This window comes from Protomyctophum parallelum (genome assembly GCF_964188405.1).
Source record: "Protomyctophum parallelum genome assembly, chromosome: 15".
Classification (NCBI taxonomy): Eukaryota; Metazoa; Chordata; class Actinopteri; order Myctophiformes; family Myctophidae; genus Protomyctophum; species Protomyctophum parallelum.
Genome location: NC_139710.1, coordinates 19,872,085 through 19,889,752, shown reverse-complemented (window position 1 = coordinate 19,889,752; position 17,668 = coordinate 19,872,085). Strand labels below are relative to the sequence as shown.

General features: G+C 40.8%; 2 protein-coding genes across 5 annotated transcripts in view; both read right to left on the bottom strand.

Annotated features, from left to right (window-relative positions):
* The window catches only part of cltcl1 (clathrin, heavy chain-like 1), a 36,340-nt gene extending 34,592 nt beyond the window's left edge, over positions 1–1,748 (bottom strand). For both annotated transcript variants that reach the window (XM_083784775.1, XM_083784776.1), the window contains exon 1: positions 1,227–1,748. In XM_083784775.1, the coding sequence (XP_083640901.1) occupies positions 1,227–1,268 (42 nt within the window). In that variant the 5' untranslated portion in view covers positions 1,269–1,748. The remainder of the gene's footprint in view (positions 1–1,226) is intronic.
* A 2,895-nt stretch (positions 1,749–4,643) lies between these two features.
* Positions 4,644–16,293, bottom strand: LOC310872458 (lymphocyte cytosolic protein 2). 3 transcript variants are annotated; one of them, XM_083784352.1, is made up of 19 exons: positions 16,165–16,293; positions 14,385–14,410; positions 14,092–14,126; positions 13,728–13,765; positions 13,512–13,605; positions 13,323–13,405; positions 13,167–13,224; positions 11,995–12,120; positions 9,716–9,744; positions 9,592–9,628; positions 9,331–9,403; positions 8,894–8,924; positions 8,459–8,486; positions 8,223–8,337; positions 8,097–8,131; positions 7,115–7,158; positions 6,860–6,928; positions 5,982–6,140; positions 4,644–5,626 (listed from the first exon to the last, which is right to left on the bottom strand). In XM_083784352.1, the coding sequence occupies exons 1-19, from the start codon at positions 16,171–16,173 to the stop codon at positions 5,510–5,512; spliced, it is 1,206 nt and encodes a 401-aa protein (XP_083640478.1). In that variant the 5' UTR covers positions 16,174–16,293; the 3' UTR covers positions 4,644–5,509. The 3 variants fall into 3 exon arrangements, with proteins under 3 accessions (XP_083640478.1, XP_083640480.1, XP_083640479.1); XM_083784354.1 differs by having other exon boundaries at positions 8,223–8,325; XM_083784353.1 differs by having other exon boundaries at positions 13,167–13,218.
* Between the last annotated feature and the right edge of the window lie 1,375 nt (positions 16,294–17,668).

The window sequence follows — 17,668 nt, the reverse complement described above, 5'->3', positions numbered from 1 at the left end:
TGGGGCAGTCTGGATTTCACGGTTGCACTGGAATAAGAATCACTCTTGCTTTTCATTGCCCAAAATGAGTTTTTTGCAAATGGATGTTGTATGTAGAGTTTGGGGAATTATGACCCAACACAACAGCCTGGAAATTGAGAGGGACCTCACTGCCTCAATCAGGTTAAGTCCACTGACTGCTGTCAGAAAGAGATGGGCCTTGTAGCTTGTGTACTCTAGACTCTCAGACTGGCACAGTTTTTAGTGCATAGAGGATCTTTGGCCGAGGAAGTGTAGGAATAGGGCTACTTGGCCAGAGGAAGGGAGCAGAGAGGGGGTGGGGGCTCTGCTCTTTCTTGTGAAAGGCCATTTGACTGCCTGGTGTTACCATAACAACAGGCTACAGATGAGGAGGGGGGTGCAAAACACGTCACAAAGTTTTTCTTTAGCTGCAAAACACTATGGGCAGCTCTAGCTATATGGTGAAACGATTATTAACTATGTCCACTGATCTCAAAAGTGTAGCAAAGAGGACAACCATGGACATTTCGCCACAGCCATACTGTCTGTGTTGACAATTTTCTGAAGCCTGGTAGCCTACACACTTTTACATGAGTCTGTATTCTGTCTGTGTCCACAATCCGAGATTGTCTCAAGGCCGTTTACTACTGTCGTTAACATGTTGATGCATTCTCTCTGCCTTTCTCACTGTGTGACACTCTCCTCACAAAACATGAGATATATCGCATCGGCCCAGCAGTATGATGCAAGAGGTAGATTACACAATATTGTTTAACGTTACAATAGCAATATGGTGCTCCGCTCCGGGATATGACAGTAATATGGCAGCTACACGGCTACATAAACAAGTGTCATCCAGGTTTCAGTTACAATGTTGCACGAACAGCTGAGCTCACTCACTTGTCTGCTACAAAGTGTCAAAACACTGCAGTTTGACTGGGCGCCAGTGCGTGATTGGAAATGACAGCGACGTTGTTTTGCGGCGTATCGAGAGGGTCCGCATTAGACCTGCCCGTTCAATTTCTACAAGTCATCATCTGCCCGACGGGAGAAAAGTAGGCCTGTAGCTATATTGAGCACCACCCTGCAGCCCTATTTCAGATTCCATTGAAATGCGACATGTGCCGTGTGTTTGTGGACCTACGAGAAGAGGAGCTCTGCAAACAGAAATCATCTTTCATACATTTTTAGGCGTTTTGGGGGAGGGGGGGGGGGGGGCTCCTTACCTGCAGATGTTCCTGAAATCGTATCGGCAGTATCTGAGCCATTCTTGAAGCTTTCTCTGTCTGAAGAATCCGCAAGGAAAGGAAAGGGGAAGGGGACACGAGGGGGAATTGATGTGGTCTTTTACTGTGTGTGTGCCCTAAATGTCCTCAAAAGTACAAATATGACGGCCAGTAGTAGGAACTGGGTCTTGTGCGGCGGCTAGCGTTGATATCACACGAATCCACTGACTGCTCCCATTCACTACTAGCCCCCTACAACAATCCTCAAGCAAAAGGATCTGCGCATCCGCTAAGGAAACTAGTCCACTTCAGTTACTATTCAGCCCAATGTGAAAGAGACCGTGACGTTTCGTCAGAACTCCCAGACCAGGGAGCCTTTAGGATTGACAGCGTCAGCGAGTTAAAACATGGTTGGTTTGCAAGCAGCGTGCGTACAGAGCTCCGCAGGCAGCTCCCTCAGAAACACCAATGCAGTGGGGGGAAAACACACGTCCTCTTTGTACCCCTCCGCCGCAGCCCCTTCTCCCCCTCTTCCTTTCACCAACTTCGAAATCGGGGCTCGTGACACGATCGAGCGCCCCACCCTCCCACCTTCTTACCATCTCTGCTAAATCAAGTGCGGGAAGAACACACCCCCTCAAAAGTATGTTGAAGGTTATGATTTTAACCATGATGACTGAAAGTTAGAATTAAGGGCATGGGCATCTACCCTCTCCCACCTTGGCCTAATGTTATTGTAGCCTACCATATCCCCCATCTCATATCATCATCATCATCATCATCATCATCATCATCATCAAGACCTTTCCATCAGCCAACTTCTAGAATGCAGCCAGTGGACTTATAAATAAAATCACACCTGTGTGAATTGAGCGGTGCAACTGTACAGTTATTGTTATAGTTACTGTACTGTATTGTAGTGTACTGTGCTGACAGTGCTGTGTACTGTACTTTGATTATGTTTGGAAGAAATCTTTGAGAAATGACGTGTGGGAGGTCCCCAGAACATCCAGACATCCGGGAACTCGCCCAGGGGGCCGGCCCGGTTCCGGCGAGCCTTCCCGCATCCGAAACGGTCGAGGAATGACAGAGTTACAGTGTGGGGGTCCCCGGGGGTCCCCGCAACATCCAGACCCCCAGGAACACGGCCAGGGGGTGCTCGGACATGCATCCGTGCTGGGACGCGTACACACATAGCTGCGTAATGGAGCGGATCGAGGCACCGCTCAAAAACTGGTTTTTCAAAGTGGTGTGTGGGGACCCCCAGCCGGGGGCCTTCGGTGAGGTCTAGGGGTCTGTTTAATATAAGTATAATTCAATTTGTCTTAATAATATAATAATAATAATTTAATTTAATAATAATTAAAATATAAAAATGTTACTCCTCTGAGGGTGTATGAGAAGCTATCTGTAATAAAATGAATACATATGGTAAACAGTAACAGAGTGTTTGATGTGTTAGTTTTCAGTGTTGATCACTTGCTCAGTAAAATCTCAAGTGTTAATGCAACATTGCATAACACTCCTTGGCTGAGTGGGATAGACCAGATGGTTTGGAGAGAGTTTGACTGACTGATTGTTTTGGAGATCATCACATTCTAAGTAGCCTATTGGTCAGAATGTGGAAAGAACCAACAGCATTTTATATCAGCAATAGCCGCTGCCTAGTGTTCCGAAGAATATGGCGTTCTGAATATACATTAACTTAAATTAAACTTCTTGATATACATTTAGCTTCTTCCAGTAACAAATGGTGAAAAATCACTCTATGTACCAGTTTGGAACCAGCAAGAAACAAAAACAAAAAAAAACAAATATTGATTTAAATAGGCTAATGGATGAGTGTTTAATGCAAGGTATTGCTTTAAAATGTAATTTGGTCATAAAAGTTATTATTAAAAATAATGTAATTAGAATTTAAAAAAATGTGTTCAAATGTATTGCATTCAATTATTTTGCGTTTAAAAACTAAGAAAATATTATAGGAATCAAAACAAAAATATTGATAGAATAATCTATAGTTGCAGTTCAGAACCAGTTGGCAGGCTAAAGAATTGTGGGTTTGACACTGGGAAGGGGTTCATTCTGAGGGCAAGCTAACCAATGGTCACTGGACACTAGGAAACAATTTAAATTCAGCTCCTGTGCTTAGCCAGCTCCAAACTGCAAACCCTCCACTCACCACAGGCTGAGCCCACTTTAAGTCCTCAAGTGCTGATTTTGAGAATAGATTTATAACTGTAGCCTGATTTTGATTTATACTTCATTATACAATGGTGTTGCATAAACCAGAGCATACATTAGGCACTAGTAGCAAGTTTACGCACAGGGCTGTATTATGCAAAACTCTCTCCTATAAACTACCGTAATTCTCTAAACACCAGTTTATAATACATTATCCAGGCAGTACCACCACTGCAACCAATGGTCAACAGCCACTGGAAGCCCTTAGTCTGAGTTTAACCACAAAGCCTCTGTTTGCCTTTGAAACTATCCGTGTTTACGCTTTCAGAGTTTCTCCCTTGCTCTCTGTCATTATCTATTTCTTTGTAATAGAATCTCTCTAGAGAGATCCAGCATCCCTATTCTGGAGGGGAACATTCACCCAAAATAGCAGATCTACAAGATCTGAGACACGTTGTGATTGTGTAGATCGGCTATATTAGTGTGTAGACAGAAAAAAGCTGTCCGAGTATACAGTTGCTTGCAACTCAGGTCTGCTTTGGGTTTAGGTGGTTAAGACACAGGATTTTGAAATGTACTTGAGCGGGTTCCTTCCATCAATGGGGGATTTATTTCAGCTCATGCCACTAGACCACCAAATGGAGAGCAGCAATAATAAACACATTCATATGACCCTATAACATTTATTGATAGATACAAATGTTTCTTTTTGTTTTTCTTCATGGGTCAATACACACAACCAAAACTCAAGCAGATCAGGCAAAAACGTAGCCAGCTGTACATACATTAGGAAGAATCATGTGATTAGTCAATATAAGGCTGGCTCACGGTCAATGGCTGGGTTTCTCGAACGCATGTGGTGTAAGACTTGTAGTGCCGCACAGTTGCTCCTCTAGGCCGCACACAGAAGCCTGTGAACATAGACATTTCGTGCATAGATGTGCCATGCAATGGTAAGCCTCAGGCCTGTTATGGTAGGCCTCAGGTATACCATTCTGAAATTTAATTTAATAATATATATATATAATAAATATATATATTATATTTATGTATATATATATTTCTCAGTCAGCTGTCCAGCAGTCCAAATATTATTACATTTAATTTCAGAATGGTAGACCTGTGGCCTGAGACCTACCATACCAGGCCTGAGGCTTGAGGCCTGAGGCTTGAGGCCTACCATACCAGGCCTCAGGCCTGAGGCCTACCATTGCGTGGCACATCTGTGCACGAAATGTCTATGTTCACAGGCTTCTGTGTGCGGCCTAGAGGAGCAACTGAGCATGTGCCGCCTTACACCACATGCGTACGAGAAACCCAGCCAATGATAAGCCTACAATATCGCAAAGGTATCATTTGACATTTCTTTTCAGTAAGAGTAGGTAGGTCAGAGTGGCTTGGTATCACCTGAGAACGAGGATGTCTATCTACTTTTAAACACACTATAGTCTATATAGTCTATATAGGAGATTGTTGAGGTGGTGGAGCGCAACACCTACCATCTCCCAGTACTTACCACAAGACTAGTTACCCAAGCCGTGCTACTCATAACGCTGCGTTCGTGGTACCTGGAATCAAATCCAGAACCTTGTGGTCCAAAGGTGAGCGCTCTACTCTACTTGAGCTACAAGGATACCTTGCACACCTTTTATTTTCTTAATGGAGGGTTTCTAATTTTACATTTCATGGTATTAACTGTTGCTATGAAAAACGTAAAATCATATCAAGTAGCGAAATTAAGTCTTTGCATTTTGAATGATAGAATATTCAAACAACGCTTTGGTAAGTAAGAAAATTGTTCTCACATGCTGAAAACGTTGATTAAACTCATCGGAGGTTATGTATGCTGTATCAGTTAATTTGTGTGAGAGGTTGTTGGTAGTGTAGTTTTAACCACATGAACCCTAGCGTCCTGAGTATGGGCGTGTTGTAATAGGCAAAAATAGGCAAACATGGTGAAAACAGCAGATTTACAGTGACATGTTGTGAGCTTCAAAATGAGCTTCAAGGATTTGGTGTAGAGGGGGACAAATAGGGGATCAAATATAGACCACTGGGGGACCCTGGTCAATGAAGTACAGTATATAGGATTCAAGTGCTTATGGTCGTGCGGGATGTGTGAGGTACGTAGTGTACTTGGCTTGACTCTTGCTGTCGATCAGAAGCAGCTGGTTACTGTTATGGTGAGAGATTATCTCGTGGAGACTGCTGAAGATCTGAGAGAGGGAAGTGACAGAGACACACGGAGACAGAGAAAAGAAAAAGGCTGTTTAGTCTGGGATTACTACGTGTAATCGTGTATGATTGCTTACTGAGAGGCACATTTGTTCCATGAATGCTTTTCTCAGGGTGGCCAAGTGGTTAAGGCACGTCCAGAATCTTCTTTATTTGCCTTTGTTCACATACCAAAAGTGAGACTTTGAGACCTGCTTTCACTATTAAAGCGAATGGAGTCACTACATCTGTTTCTCTCTCACAGAGCACAGAAGTAACAGATAAAGATGATTATATTTGCACTTGTATCATGTTCAGGTAGCGATACAACCCAATGAATCCTGCCTTCATCCTTACCTCTTCATTTTTCTTGCCTTCCTTCCCGAGGGCATAGCCTTGCGTCTCCACCAGGAAGCGTATGGGGATGTTATAGACCTTCTGTCTGTAGAGTACAGCCAGGGTATATGGCTGCCTGGAATTCTGGGCTGAGCTGTGCCTTATAAGGAATGCTCCGTCCTACAGCAAAGAGAGCATACTGTATCATTGACCACATTCACACAACAGACATTTTGCTCTTACTTAATGACTGACAGAGACAGACAGACAGACAGACAGACAGACAGACAGACAGACAGACAGACAGACAGACAGACAGACAGACAGACAGACAGACAGACAGACCTTTATTGATTGAGGAAAACGAGATTCAGAGAAGAAATTGGCAGAGGGTGACAAATAAAGGAGGACCATGCATAAAGAAGGATGGATGAAATGCAAAGAGAAGGACGGGAGGGAGGGACAGAGAAAGTGACTGAACAGATGACAGTTAGTGTGATTATGTATGTGATGTAGGGTCTACACAGTATTGAAGTATCAGTATCAGTAAGGCCTCTGACTCAGCCTGGGTTTGAGATGACTCAGAGGGTTTCAATTATGTGTACGTGTCAGCTACTTTGTAGATCCTTAGGCCAGGCGCACGCACGCACGCACGCACGCACGCACGCACGCACGCACGCACGCACACACACACACACACACACACACACCTTACGTGCACACAAACATAAATTCTATCCTTCTCTGTGTATTCCTTGGTAGGAAATAAAAACTAATTGTGGCTGACATTACTCTCACACCATTAGTTGTTCATTTTAGCGTAAAATGAGACAGCGCCTCTCTGTAAATGAGGACAAAGGGACAGAGAATCCCTCATATAATGACATAATGCTGTGTACCTTATTGACTCTAAGTAAGAGGTCCTCAGCAGTCTTCCTATCGCAGTCTCGGGCAAACCACTCTCTGTCCTGTACAGTAAATCATAAAGGATGATAGCAGATCATTCAAGCTCATAACATGCCAAGCGTAAGCTTGTAGATCTGCTATTTTTGGTGCGTGGCACAGTGCACAACCAAGTACAAATCATAACACACAATACCAGTGCTAAAATGTATAATCATTCTTGTACATGGGATGCACGAAAAGAAACATACCTCATTTCCTGACTGTTTTGTAGCTTTCATACCAGTAGGTGAAACTTGAAATGTACAGATTAAAACAAAAAAGGTGTGTGATAAGTACAGAGCAGAAGTGTTAATACCGCTGAGAGTACTGTATAAAATACTGTTTACCAATACATCCACCACAATTAGTTTTACACTAAGGATCTTGGATTTTATTTTATTTTATTCATACAGCCTTTCTTTGCTTGTAGGATTGTAAATTGCGTGCGTGCGTGCCTGCGTGCGTGCATGCGATATTGGCTTGAGATGTACACATTTCGTTCCATCTGTAATGGCAATAAAGGCTAGAACATCATCAGGCCATAACTGATATAGACTGCACCGTTTACAGATTGCACAGACTGCACAGATTCTATCACATTGTGTATATTGTAATGTGTTGCCAATTTGTAGTATTATACCGCACTTTATAATAATTTTACCACCACCACATGCAGCAGCCTACAGTATGTGACTGTGCTATTGCTATTATTTGATTGTTATCCACACCATATTTTGTAAGTACAATAATTTCACTACCAATAATCCCATTACCAAATATTACCAGGTATTGTATGTGTATGTGACAATAAAGGCCATTGAATCCTTGAAGGAATTGAATTGAAGAGTAAACATTGACCCTATTTAGTCAAACCTTACTCTCTGAGATAGATTCACTTAAAGTTTCTCCGTGTACAAAATTGAGAGGTCCACAGTTAGACCCAACAAAACTCAAAAACGTCCTCAACCTATGTGCGTATACTGCGTAATGTGTATTGTGTTGTATGTATGTATACTGTTGTTTTATTTTTGTTTAATGTTTCATTCACGATGCATCTATGTACACTATATTTTGCTGGCATAATTATTGTAAGTATTGTTTTTGTGATATAATGAATAATTAAAAACAATTGACAACAAAAATAAAATGTGTGTAAAAATCTATTAGAGATTGCACACTTTATTTGCTTACCTGCTGGCTTAGCCTCTATTGGAGGGGGTGGTGGGCTGAAACAAAGTATTAGAGATACACTTAGAGTAACACTGAATGCAGATATTTCCTCCAGTGTGTGCTCAGCACCGAAACCCAGACTCTTACCCGGGCTTGGCTTCCTTCAGGCTGGATGGAATGGGGGATTTAGCACTAGGGGTTGGCGGAGGGAGTTTAGAAGGAAACGCAGGAAATGTTGAGCGTCTCACATCTAGAGGAGGAACTGGTGTAACAGCAGACGTTCATCATCACCATCATCATCATCATCATCATCATCATCATGACTTGTGATGTGTTTTTACTAGGCATGAGATATTTTTGATGCACAAACAAGGTGATCTTACCAGCGTTTACCTCATTGAAGGAAGAACTCTGTGCGGGAGAAAGCGATAAATCAATATCCGTGTGAAGTGAGGGGCGCTCTTATCATCGTACATCATCGCAGTGTAAAATAGACACTATGCCTATTTGCTCAGACACTATGATGTCAAATTCTCCATTCATTGTCAATGGGAATTTAATGTTTGTTTAAGACGTTTGTGGATGGTAACCAAAAGCTGGATGTAGGAGGGGCTAGCGATCCTCAAAAATAGCACATCTATACAGGAGTTGTGATCTTGTAGATCTGACATGGCATCACACCAGTGAAATAGAACAGTTTCACAGGAAAATACTATATTCACCAGACTAATGATTCCAATTCATTGGGTCCCTTTAAATGAGGATAAGGTGCATTGATTCAGTGGTTAAAGGGGTGAGACGTGATTGAAGACACTCACAGACTTAGCCCTGGGAACAGGAGGCTTCATCCTACAAGCAGAGAATAGAGGAGGTTATTTTTTATAGCATGTAGTTATAATGACATATCTGCTCATGTGCATTTATGTTTACAGTAATCTGGCAACCTGTCGGCCAAAAACAGAAGAAACATTTTCCTTTGAATTTGCATCTGGGGATACCACCCGCATCAGCAACACCAGATGTCGCTCCGTGCACTCTGCTTCAGCCCTCCTCTTCCGGTGGTGCGTCTTTGTTTACAGTCCTACTAACAAACAAACTCTACACGTTGTAACAGGAGTTGCTGACAGATTCAGCTGCGGAGCTCTGAATCTGTCTCGAGGGATTCTTTTTACAGTGACTTATTTCCTTCATTCTCTGACCAGAGTTAATAAGAGATCATTATCATCATATCATTTATTCATTGAGATGTACTTACAAGGGCACAAGGGATGGGACAGACACTGTCTTGGAAGGAATCCTCATTGGCCCACGCATGACAGGAGGACAAGCTAAAGGGTAGAAAAATAAAGGAATGTATCATGGACTGTGGTTAAATCTTCATCAGATGGGAAAAGGGTTTATGCAAGCATTTGCTGTAATGTAGATGTAGCTGTAGCTGTCAGTTGTGCTTTCGCATCAATGTACTAGTGATAAATGTTCCCACAAAGACTTGAAACAAGGGAAATGGGATACCTACCAGCTGTTGGCTCTAGATACAAGTCATCATTTTCTCCCTGAAGCAAAAAGATCACCATCAACATTAATATCTCCAGATAAAGTGCTGGCACATAACTAAGTTATTAAATGTCACTAATGCTCACCTCGCCCTCATTTGGATCCAAATATACATCTGAAAGGAAAGAAAGATTTAGGTCAGCTATCATTGGGTTATAGTGTCCCCTAGTGGTGGTGTAATTAAGTCAGCGAGTAATAATGGTAAACTGTTGCTGTTGGTTATCGTAGTTTTGTGTAGCAAATGTCTTCCCAGTCACGCAGTGCAAATAAGCATTGCATTCATAGCATGCGTGAATTATGTGAAGGAAGAGTTGTTTGATAAGCGAGTTTATTGATAAGCCAAAGGCAATTGGTTTTCATAGTACATCAGAGAGCTCTGAGCTGGGTGTAATCCTACCTGGAGGGGAGAGAACACTGTCCCCGAGTCCCCTCCTCCCAGTGAGCTGTGGCCGTTCCGCAAGAAAGCATACTAGGGCCTTCCTTTACTGTTCCTAATCCTAATATTATGTCAACGACATGACATCAGCCTGATTGCATTGACTGCAATTTGTTCTTGTTCGCGGTGTACTCGACTCTGCTCGTCTCAACAAATTGCTGGTTGAAAAATACCTGAACTTTGAACTTGGTAGAATCGGCACCTGGCTCGCTGATAACAAACTATCATTACACTTGGGAAAACTGAATCCATTATCTTTGGGTCAAATAGAAACCAAATAGAAACCATCAAGGCTTCACAGTTAAAGTAGGTGACAATGTTATCGCAAGAAAAGATGAAATCTGGGTTCTGAGGTCATCTTTCCAGTGATAAAATGGCAACTAATAATGTCATTTAAAAAAGTCAACCAAAGAACACATGTGTTGTTCAGGATCTCCTCACTGGTCGCTAGGCATGTAACGATACACTCAACTCACGATACGATACGTATCACGATATGAGGTTCATGATACGATCTTTTTTTTTTAATGATTTATCTTCCCCCCAAACTTTTTTCACAATTTTTATTTAACTACATTGCAAAAGTAGCATTACTTTTCATGTAAAATTACTTAATTTCTGTGCAACAACTGTAAACAAGCTTTCATGTTTAAACCTAGCTCGAGTTAACATTTCTTCTTTTCTTTGATGGCATCTTAGGATAGATGTAGACCTATTTGACAGTGCAGAAACATAATCGCCTTCCTTGATGTATTAATGAGCATCAATAACGACCATCACCTGTGTCACACATAATCTTTTTTGAAAATCGCTATAAAATTTTAATAAATCGATACATATCGTCGGGATATAATAGCAATATATATCGATATACGATATATCGTTACATGCCTACTGGTCGCACCTTAACCCATTCTGACCTAAAAATGTCTTGTCTTCTACATCCTGACAGTTTTCATTCTGACCTGAGATCAGATTTTAAAAAAAGTCTTCTATGTCAGTCGCTCTTCAATTTTTCAAAAATAGCAGACCTACAAGCTTGTAGGTCTGCTATTTTTCAATAGCTAAAGCATAACGTAATGCTAACACCAAAAGGGGTTCCCGCCTAAAATGGGTTAAGAGTACATTGAGGAGTACAGCAACTTGTAATGGGCCTGGTTTCCAAGATACGCTACACCAGGTATTCTCAGGTATTTTTGGCTGGGAACCCCCGAAAAGGCTTTGGCCATTTCTTGCAACCCCTGCCCCGCCCCCTCCCCACCACCAATACAAATTTGAACGCTACAATAACCTTAATATTAGAGAAAATACATCATAAATAAATACTGAAACCAGATATAATCATTCAAGGAAAGTTTATGCATGCACTATGTGTACTATGTAAACTCTACATTTCCATTTTGCAGCCATTCAGTTGCAAAAGAAAATCTTATTTATTTTTATTCTTTTTATAATTTGGGGACCCCCAAATTCTCAACCCAGGTTGAGAACCCCTGTGCTACACTGCAAAGACACCTATTTACCTGTCAAACTCTTCCTAAAGGTCAACAATGTCCACAATTACAACACCAGAGGGAGCTCCACTTCACGTAACTGCAATGAGTGCCTGCACAACAAAGTATTTCACCCACCTTACTTGTAATGTGATGTGACAAAATTCTGATTCTGATGTTCAGTTCTGATGTTTGGCTCAAACAAGGGGTTAGAGTTGTTCTCCTCTTATGCCACAACGCCCTATCAACAGTTGTTAAGGAATGTAAATCCCTACCACGTCAGAACCGCTATCAAAGAGCACTTACAGGTGGCTACAATTTGAAAAAGTCAAAGCCTCCCACCCCTTTACTGTACGTATTTTTTCTTTTGGATTTCTTTGCAAAATGTTAATAAACTATTCAATCAATCAATCAATCAATGTTACATGGCGAGTACCTTCTTCAGCCTGTGGGGCAGCAGCAGGGGACGGGGCAGGTAGGGCCGTGGCAGTGCGGACAGGAGGGGCCATCCGCCTGGGGGCTGATTTCTTCCCTGGTTTCTCTTTCCTGTCTATCTCAGGGGCTGTGAGTGCATAAAGTAGTATCATGAAGATGTTCTAGAAACATTGGTGTCTTAGCTAATCTTAGAGAAATTATGTTTTCTTTTGTCATCAAAGTTTTTTAATGATTTTTTCAATAAAGCCTACAAAATTCACATGACTTACACAAAAGAAAAAGACAAGAAAAAACAAACAAAAAACAAAACACACCTAGCAGTAAAAAGAAAAAAAATAATCCCCTGGACAACACCCCTCCACACTCTGTTGTTGACACTCGTGGTTATATCATATATAATGTATAAGAGAAATTATGTTTTCATATACAGTATGAACTCAAAAGAATAACTGTTTAGATTGTGTGCTATGCGGATTTTAAATAATCACAACTGCACTTTCTGCACTTCAAACACCATAGGTACATTCTTTCATATGGTGTGGGAGTGTCCGAGTGTCCTCACATTTTGGAATTTGGTTGCTACTAACCTTTCGACTATTCTACAAGTTAACATCACACCCTCCCCATCTCTATTCTTATTAAATGATGTATCCCAGTTGCCGTTAAATAACACCCGTATTCGTGTCTTCTTTGCTGGCGTAACGGCCGCAAAGAAGATGGTTGCTTCGCACTGGAAACCGCCTCATACATTGTCATTTCGCCAATGGGCTTTGACCTTTCTAGATATCATTTATCTAGAGATGTCTACAGCAAGATTGCATGGTGCAAAAGAGGAAAACATTGAGATTTGGTCTGGTATTGCAGATTTGGTTAAGGGCATGGTTTAATCATTATTATTATTATTATCATTATTTATTTATTTTTTGTTTCCATTGCACAGTAGTAGGAGTAATGACATTTTGTGGCATATTTGGTCTCGGGGGGGAGGGGTGGGTGGGATTGTTTGTTTTTGTGTTCCTTGCTTTTGCTGTTATGTGTTGTTTTATATGTGTTTTGTTTTCTTTAAGTCATTCATGTTGTTAACGTGTCTTATTGTGATTTTTGTCTTAAAATAAAAAACATTTGATAACAACAACAAAAATTATAACTGTTTAATGATGATCATAGACTTACGTTTCTTGAAGCTGGGATCAATGTAGAATTCTTCAGAATCATGCTGTGATGGCTGTTTCTATGTGAGAGGAACATGGTCTTTATGAACTTTAATGACAGATAAGATAGAAACCATGAGATGACATGGACCACAAAGTTGAGAGAAAGACTATTTACCAAGACTTTTCCCATCGGTGTCACCTTGGCTGGTCTCGGGGGAGGGGCGGCTTGCCTCTGGGGAACAGGATTGGATGTCCTCTCTGCATAGCCAATTGTCACCAATTAACTCCTCCATATTACATAATGTTAACTTAAAACTTAGATGTAAAAGTACAATTGAACTAATGAATGACTTGCTCCTCTTACCCAAATAAACATTCTCTTCCACTTGTCTAGACGGCATCTTTACATCAGGCTCACAGGGAGGTGCTTCATATGTGTCGCCCCCATATTCCTCATCCTGCCATAAGTAAGTACATACAACATACAGTCATTTACAATGTCGGGTTGTTCCATGATAAAGCCTGGCAGAGCACAATTTCAGCAGAGCACAATTACAGCAAAGATGTTGAAGCTGCTTACAAATTCACCCTCTGGCCAGCCATACCCAGCATTGTTATCTGCAATAAGCATACAGAGATAGAGCAAGAGAGAGAGTGAGGGAGAGAGAGCAAGGGGGGGAGAGAGAGAGAGAGAGAGAGAGAGAGAGAGATAGAGCGAGAGAGACACACACACACACACACACACACACACACACACACACACACACACACACACACACACACACACACACACACACACACACACACACACACAGAGAGAGAGAGTGAGAGTGAGAGAGAGAGAGAGAGAGAGAGAGAGAGAGCATTACAATTCAATACAAAATATAAACAAGTCACCATACTTTTATTTCTTCCTTTGAAATGAAGAGCGAATTGCATCTCACCTATCCGTTTGGGTGGAGCTGGGGGCCCACTGTGTCTGAGAGGATACAATATACATAATACAGCACTGTTTTATTATTACTACTACAACAACAGTACCATATGGTACACCTCTTGTGTTATTCCATGCAGGACTGGCACCAGCTCAGTTTAAACACAGGCTGGTACCTTATTATTATTATGCTGCTATACTTGCATGTTTTCCACTCTCAGACAAATAAAGTAGCCTGTATTGCCTATAGAAAACCACACAGAAGGCAGTAAAGGTAATGACACTTTTATCTAGTGTACTTACAGATTCTTCAGTTTCCCGAAGAAGTTCTGAAACATCAGAGAGGCAGAGAAATTGAAGGAGGGAGGGATGGAGGAAGAGAGAGATGGGAGAAACAGAGAAATTAGCATAAATGTACACATTACAGAGTATTTTATTTTCTTCCAATTTAATGAGCATTTATATGTAGTTAATCTTCAGTATAGTCAGCCTGGCCTCAGACCTGTTACAGCTGTCAATGCCTGCTTTGTGGTGAAGGTCAGATAGTGGAAAAAACAGTGTCACTACAGTATACTGTAAATCCATGGCTTAGGCCTTAGGGGAGGGGTATGTAGTTTGTTATTTCATAATGACGATGATAAAGTGGAATCAGGAAGTGGTGTCGGCACCGTTCTCACAAGCAATGGTCATAGAGGAAGTGGCAATGTAAATGATTGTAGAGGGACAAACAGAGAGGGCCGGTGTGCAAAAGGGATTACGGTAAATAGTTTAAAAGAATATGATCCCGCATACTTTGGCATACGGACACACAACCAGACAGTATTAATATTACCATAATTGACATGATTGATAACTGACTAATTAGTAGAAGTAAGGTAGAAGAAAGGCTGAAATTGAGAGAGAGAGAGAGAGAGAGAGAGAGAGAGAGAGAGAGAGAGAGAGAGAGAGAGATTTCTGTAGCTGTACAATTTCTGGCCCTTTGATTCAAACTTTAACAACAGCTCGAACAATAATAAGCCTCTAATATTTCTTGTTTGCCCAGAAATCCATCAGGCGGTATAGGGAAAGGAAAAAGTGGTGCAACAACAATATGCAAACAAGCTGAGTAGGCTACCATCATTCAAATATTGAATAATTCAGAATTTGCGCAAAGTTGAGTCCTCACACATACTGTACATTATATAGAAAAGGGTTTAAAAATAAATAAAATGCTGTGTGATAGGTAGTTGAATTAACGGTGTAACATGTAGGCCTAGAAGCCAAGATCATCAGTAAAAGTGTCAGTCAGCTTTACATTGTTAAAAGAAAGGGTTATGAAACCCAGACAGGGAAACAATTCCTTTCCAGCACCGCAGTTTAAGGTCAAATGTATATATATTTTTAATATAATACTCAAACTACATCCTTGAAATTGGCCAACAAAGATATTTTTGGATGAAAAGATATGGAATAGGCCTACACAACAGTGTTTATCCTGTTGACTTCCATGGTAAATCAAGTGCACCCTGATTTACAGTGCACCCATTTGAGTAAACAATGAAACAAGATGGTAACATAATTAAGCCACCATATAGGCTAATTATCCCAAATGACAACAATAGTAAGAAAATTAATAATTACATTCCGAAAGTTCCAGCACACATGACTTAAGTATTCTATCAACTGGCTAGTGAGAAAATGTGACTCCTTTCATTTATTTAATTACCTCTAATTAAAGTCCAAATCTAAGTTTTGACTAACACAAAAAAGCCTACATTAATTAGTGTGATAGCTTATTTTAAAGGTAGGCTATATACTGTCCAAACTGTCAGTTCAGTAAATTAGCATTTTATGAAGTTAGAGTTAGTGGAGAACATCTGTAACACTAATTATCAGACTTTTTAATGATGGTCTTCTTAGTTATCAGCAATTCTTACAAAAATCCCATTTCAAAAGAAACTGATTATCCTATGCACGCTCTAAACAGGTCTGTTATATGGTCAGAAACACGTACACTTGCCCACTTCCTTCTCCACCTGTGGAACGTCGAACGACACAAACAATATATGTGTCGACTAAAATATCATGTAAAATTGTACATTACCATTGTCATGATTTAGGTCGTGTCTCAGTCATGGAGGAACTACATCTGCGTCTGGACGTTGATGCAAATTGCTATTAGATTGCAAAAGAGATAAGAGACTGGAACGACAGAAGGTTAGATTAGTTCTCATCTGTCTCCGTTTGATTTGCATACCTGTGTCACAACCTCACCTGCTCGCCTAGTTTTAATTCCCACTGTAGCCTACGCCTACCAGGACTACACACATAATTTCGCTGGTACCAGCACAGGATTGGGGGCTACTATAGAGCCTCTCCATCGTCTTTCTGCAAATAGGGCTGCTGCGGTGGTGAGTGGTGACCCAACAGAGTAGAGAAATTAATGATTAACTCAGGTGACACCACCTATAATAACGAAGCACCAATGAAGACACTAAACATTATGATTTCTTATAGCATTATAACAAATGAAAACTCAAAGGGGCTTATAAAAAACATACAGTCTAGGGACTCTAGGCTATTCCCTGCAGAGTTGAAGAAAAAGTACAATATAACATTTAATGTTATAGTTTATTGCTTTGGCAAATTGTACAGTACACTGACAGCCAATAAAGCACCAATAAACTGAAGTGATCTGAGACAAAGTGGAATCACATAGACAAATTCAATGTAGTAAAGTGCTGCACATCCCATTTCTTTCCACAGCAATTGGAAATGGCGTGTTGACTGCTAGCAAAGTGCTGATAATTATTTTCAGGAGTGCTTATGCATGTTCAAGATGATTCATGTTTGTACAATGACAATGGAACCGCAGAACCAGCTTCTGTATGGCAAAAATAATAGTGTCGAAGTGTCCTTGAGCAAGACACTGAACCAGTAGCCTAGGTTGGTGCCTTGCATGGTTTCCTCTGCTGTGAATACACTATTACTACTGTGAGGACAATTCTGGAGTTCATCGAATGCTGCCTCGTGTCCCATTGTGTCAGTCCGCTTCATCTCAACAAGACCAAGAGGTCAAATGCCAATGAGTATTGGGGTCTTCAAGGACCCTGGCTCCTGAAGACCCCAAAGCTTCTGGCAGCAGCTAGCTGTGGGAAATGTTTGGCATTCCTTATTTTATTCATTTCTGTGTAATATTCATGTTTAGTCACTAGAGGGAGATATCGTGCTGCTCCTGGTGTAGGCTTATGGGTGTGACAGCAGGTGGTATAATCTCATTTGACAGTTACATTTTAATTAAAGACCTGGAGAAATACATTTAGTAGCCTATAATAGTTGATACGTTTTTGTCTTCACTTTCCAATGTCTAATAAATTGCTATAGCAGGCATACAAGCTGGAATAATCCAGATGGTCAATGATTTAACAGTTCCTCCTCCAATTAAACATTTTATATGTGGTCACTTGTGATGTTTTGGTGTGGTCAATCCAATATATTAGTAACCAGTTTAAGCAAATGGAAACAATCCTTTAATGTTCAGAAGAAAGAAAGAAAGAAAGAAAGAAAGAAAGGGAATAAAAATAGGAATAATTACGGACAAACTTAAA